General features: G+C 34.3%; 5 protein-coding genes across 5 annotated transcripts in view; all 5 read right to left on the bottom strand. All coding sequences in view use genetic code 11, as the record gives it.

The window, feature by feature from the left end:
* Positions 1-254: 254 nt before the first annotated feature.
* On the bottom strand, positions 255-1,217 carry petA. Its single transcript has one exon. The coding sequence runs from the start codon at positions 1,215-1,217 to the stop codon at positions 255-257; it is 963 nt and encodes a 320-aa protein (YP_009491738.1).
* A 227-nt stretch (positions 1,218-1,444) lies between these two features.
* cemA lies at positions 1,445-2,134 on the bottom strand. Its single transcript has one exon. The coding sequence runs from the start codon at positions 2,132-2,134 to the stop codon at positions 1,445-1,447; it is 690 nt and encodes a 229-aa protein (YP_009491737.1).
* Positions 2,135-2,759: 625 nt separating this feature from the next.
* Positions 2,760-3,314, bottom strand: ycf4. The gene has a single exon. It carries the CDS (start codon positions 3,312-3,314, stop codon positions 2,760-2,762), a length of 555 nt encoding a protein of 184 aa, YP_009491736.1.
* Positions 3,315-3,752: 438 nt separating this feature from the next.
* psaI lies at positions 3,753-3,854 on the bottom strand. Its single transcript has one exon. It carries the CDS (start codon positions 3,852-3,854, stop codon positions 3,753-3,755), a length of 102 nt encoding a protein of 33 aa, YP_009491735.1.
* A 722-nt stretch (positions 3,855-4,576) lies between these two features.
* Positions 4,577-5,000, bottom strand: part of accD — a 1,500-nt gene continuing 1,076 nt past the window's right edge. The window contains exon 1 of the mRNA in view: positions 4,577-5,000. This exon is cut by the window's right edge and continues 1,076 nt beyond it. Coding sequence (YP_009491734.1) covers positions 4,577-5,000 — 424 coding nt within the window.

Here is a 5,000-nt window from a genome sequence, read left to right as displayed (position 1 = left end):
CAAGGAAGACGAGGAATCTCTCCTAAAATTATTTGTTCCCCGCATTTATCTGTTCCCCTCTTATGCTTACTCATATCTAGTATTTAGACAAAATTTGCTAAAATTGAGACTGGTAAGAAAAAAAGAGTATATAAATTTGGAAGAAGAGTCTAAATAAGCCAAAGGTTTTTCATCATTTCAGTTTTTTGATCATGCCTAATCGCTAACAAGAATTTGGTCATTTTTACGAACTTGATGTCGCTAAATCTGCGAGTCTAGAAATTCATTTCGGCCAATTGAACTTTCTCGAACTGTTTCTTTTTCAGAACCAAAAAGATTTGTGCCAAAATAACAGACGCCAAAAAGAACAAAAGTCCTTGGACACGTAATGGATCTTGAAGTACTATTTCTGCGTCTCCCTGACCAAATCCGCCCACATTAGGATTACTCGTTAAAGGTTGATCAAATTTGATAGATTCACCCTCTGAAACAAGAAGTTCTGGTCCTGGAGGGATAATATCAACCACTTGACGACTATCCGATGCATCTGTTATGGTTATCTCATACCCCCCTTTTTCTTTTCGTATGATTTTGCTTACTATACCTGCTGCGGTAGCATTATAAACTGTATTGTTACTCTTGCTCCCGTCGGGATAAATCTGACCTCTCCCCCTGTTCCCGCCTACGTATATAGGATATTTTAAGAAGCGAGCATCCCTCTTAGTAGCGGGGTCCGGGGAAAGAATAGGAAAGGTGATTTCACTATATTTCTTACCGGGGACAGGGCCCACCACAAGAATATTTTTTTTATTGGGGCCATAGCTCTGAAAAGACAAATTGCCTATCTTTTCTTTCATCTCGGTAGAAAGACGATCGGGAGGGGCTAATTCAAAACCCTCCGGTAAAATCAGAACAGCCCCCACATTCAAACCCCCTTTTTTACCATTAGAAAGAACTTGTTTCAGTTGCATATCATAAGGGATTCGAACAACTGCTTCAAATACAGTATCGGGAAGTACCGCTTGTGGTACCTCAATATCCACGGGCTTATTAGCTAAATGGCAATTGGCACATACAATACGGCCAGTTGCTTCTCGTGGATTTTCAAAACCCTGCTGCGCAAAAATGGGATATGCACTTGCAATGGATGTCCGAGTTATGATATATATCATGAGCGATACGGAAATAGATCGAGTAATCTGTTTCTTTATGCAAGAAAAAGTATTTCTAGTTTGCATGGTCCAATCATTGATTCCAAAATTTATACAATAAAATAAATGGGGTAGGTCGCTAGTATAGTTCCCTATCCACGATTCTGCTATTTACTGGAATAAAAAAATATAGGATGAAGCTATATATATATAATAAGTAAGATTTTCAATGCTTTGTTTATCTACAACTACAAAGTAATAAGTAATAAACATTCAAATTGGATTAGATTCATATCAGTGCAATAGATCCTTTATCAGTCATTCATTGAATGATAAATAACTACAAGTGACGGAGATACACGATTTAAATAACGGAAAATCCAATATTTCAAAATTGTATCGAGAATGACTGGAAAGGTGGAAACAAGACCAGATAGAATTTGATCATTATAACCAAATCCAAAATCTTGATAGATAGAGCCAATCATTAATTCCCAACCATGTGGTGAATGGAATCCGATACATAAATCAGTTAATAAAAGAATGGAAAAGACTTTGACTGTGTCGCTTAGGTTATATAGGAATTCCCGAGACCAAGAGTTAAGAATAACAAGGTTTTCATTACCCCAAATAGAATAACCGCTTAGAATAACAAAACAGATGAGATTTGTCGAGAAGTGCAAAATCGTATGGATATGACCCTCATTTTGTATCTTGATGAATTGGATTGTTTCTTTATGGATTCCTATACGAAACTCTTGTGGATGTGTCTCCGAGTATTCTTTGATCATTTCGTCCAAGAAGACGAATTCTTCTAATTCTATGAATTTTTCTAGAATACTCTTTTCTTGAAAGATATTCAAGAAAATTTCGGATTGCCCAGTATTCCACCAATTAGTAATCCAAAATTCCAAACATTTCTTAAATGAGAAAGAAATCCACCAGGGCAAAAAGACTAGAAATGAAAGATAGAAAAGAGGAGTGAATGCTTTCTTTTTTGCCATTTTTTCATGAGTTTGATCGAGGGTATGAATCTATTTTCTTGGTGAGTCTTTGAATCTAGAAAGAATACAGAAAGAAATAGGCTAAGAATCTTTTTTTGAGACGAACGAACTCCTTTTCTATCAAATTCTATCAAAATATCCAATCTTTCGAAAAAATTTCACTGATGACCCATAGTCAGGAATAGAATACTTGAGAGGAAAAGATATTGTGATGATAAAAAATGACTGGTAAAACAGAAATTGGCTCGTTATCATTCTTATTCTTAGTAAGAAATCCAATTGTTGATCCTTAAAGAATACAAAAGAAGGGAGAAAAATAAACTGCCAAAAAAGAAATGATTGACAAGATATGCTAGATCTAATCTAAAGTATCAATTCCAAGAAATATTGAACTTAAAAAAAGAAAACGAAAGGGTTTGCTATCGGAGATGAATCTATTATTTCGATTTGGTATTGAAGTTATTGAGTTGTGTGAATTTGCGTACGCATAAAAGACCACAAAAGGAGTTTCGTTTTATGTTTGTTTCATATACGTTTGCTTTGGTTAAATGACTGTTCTGATGAAACATCAAGTTCAGTTAGAACCAAAGTAGTCTTGCGTTTTTTATTTTTTAGTTCCTTATTTTCAAAATACTTCAATTGGTACGCGCAAGAAATAGGCCAATTCAGCAGCTTTTTTTTCAATCTCTCCTGGAGTCAAATTCTCATCAGTACGAGTCAAAGGAATGGCCCTCTGGCCTCGGATGTCCATATAAAGGACACGACGAGCATAAATCCCCTCTTTTACTTCTATTCTAACAGACCGAATATCCTTTATAAGGAATCGGAGGAATATGCGACGATTTCTTCCAGGAAATCCCCACCGAAAAATACACACTATTCCTTCCCTTCTATCGAATAGATCATAACCACTACCTACATTCCAAGAAATAGTACACCATAAATAGGAGCTAATAAAGAGACCCGCAATTCCGTAGAACGACATGACTATCCCTTGTGGGAAAAAAATGATTTGCTGAGATGGAAAAAACGATATCAAATTTCTACCAAGATAACTGGAAATTCCAACTAATAAGAATCCTAATGAACCTAAAAAAAGGATAAAAGCCCAGCAGAAATTACTTATTTTTCGAGACCCTGGTAGAAGTTCTATCCATATATGTTCTGATCGCCAACTCATACTTGATCCGATTATATTTTATTGGAATTTAGATAATACCCCAGAAAAATTGAACTTTGCTGTTTCCGAAGTCATTCTCATCAACTAGCACTAGTTTGATGGGAACCTTTAGGAGTAATTCATCAACTTGGTTAGATCTAAAATAAGAACCCCCTAATACAATACGATTCTACTATCCGTATCGATATACATATTACATATAGATCCGCCGACTTCATTTTAAATTTTAATTCATCCGGCGATCCTGATCTATTTTCAAATTGCTAGAATTCAAATATCCATATATCACGTTTCCACAAACCTTAAGAACCTTTTCCTTTATGTTCGGCGGAAATCACACGTTAGACTCTATTTCACTAACTAGATATCCGTGTTATGATACAATATAAGTCCAAGTTTTGAAAAAAAAAAAATGGATGGGATTGGATCCCGTTGAATCTAAACAATCTTATTGTTTTGAACATGAAGAAATAAAGAAGCCATTGCAATTGCCGGAAATACTAGGCCTACTAATGGTACAAAAATAGAGGGAAGGTTCATCATAGAAGGGTACCCCGATTTACTATTTGTATCTGTTATTCTTTCTAGAAATCTATTCTATAATATAAATCTATTCTATAAAATAAATAGAAATATCAAATTAAAGATATCTTGTAATTAAGTAATAATTAGAATGAAGAATTTGAATTCTTATGAGTTCGTAGAGAATTTTCTTATTTAGATTATATAGTAATAGAATTCTAGAATTTGGAATCGAAACGAAATAGGTAGAATAAGTGCAAAGAATGTAGAACTAAATAAATGGGCTTTTTCATCTTTTTACATGAGTCTATATGATAATCAACCTTATTATTTCTCTTCATTTATTTGTATTTTGTTCTTGTCTTCTAATTGAATAATTCAAATAGATATATAAAGAGTTTCTTACCGATTATCGCAGGATTAGCTAAAATGGTTTTTCGGGCGATAGAGAAAGCTAGAAAACTCTATTATCAATATTGGAATTATCAAATTTCGACCCCTAGAAGAAGAAATTTTGTTTCTCTAATTTCACGAAAGGAAGAATTCACTCTTCAGGTTTATTGATTCGTAATCAGGATTAGAATATAGGATAGGTAAAAAAAAGAGTTATCCGCAACTTTTGTTGCTTTCTGCAATTAGATCTTCTGTTCCCAAAGAAACTCTCTTTTTTCCTTTGATTTCGAGAAAATCACTCCTTCTTTCTTTGTTCTTTGCTACAAATCAAATTAAAATAATTGAACTTAACGCTCTACTTGATTTGAATTTTGATTCAAAGGAAAAAGGGCGTGGAGCTCAAATAACTCACCCAGAACGCTTTTTAAACGATGACGTGGTAGAATTAAGTCAAATAAACCCTTCTCGAATAAATATTCAGCCTCTTGTGAACCTTCAGGTACTGTTTGATTCAATGTTTGTTCAATGACTCTTTTACCCGCAAATGCAACGTAAGCATTGGGTTCGACAATGATAATATCCCCTAACATACCAAAACTGGCTGTTACTCCACCAGTTGTAGGAGATGTAAGGATTGATACATAAAATAACCTTTTATTTAATTGATACTCATATAAAGCAGACGATATTTTAGCCATTTGCATCAAGCTCAAACTTCCTTCTTGCATGCGCGCACCCCCCGAAGCACACACTATAATAAGAGGTAAAAAT

Source organism: Ipomoea triloba, chloroplast, assembly GCF_003576645.1.
Source record: "Ipomoea triloba voucher KIOM201701018921 chloroplast, complete genome".
NCBI classification, from domain to species: Eukaryota; Viridiplantae; Streptophyta; class Magnoliopsida; order Solanales; family Convolvulaceae; genus Ipomoea; species Ipomoea triloba.
This window is presented reverse-complemented; position numbering and strand designations above follow the sequence as displayed.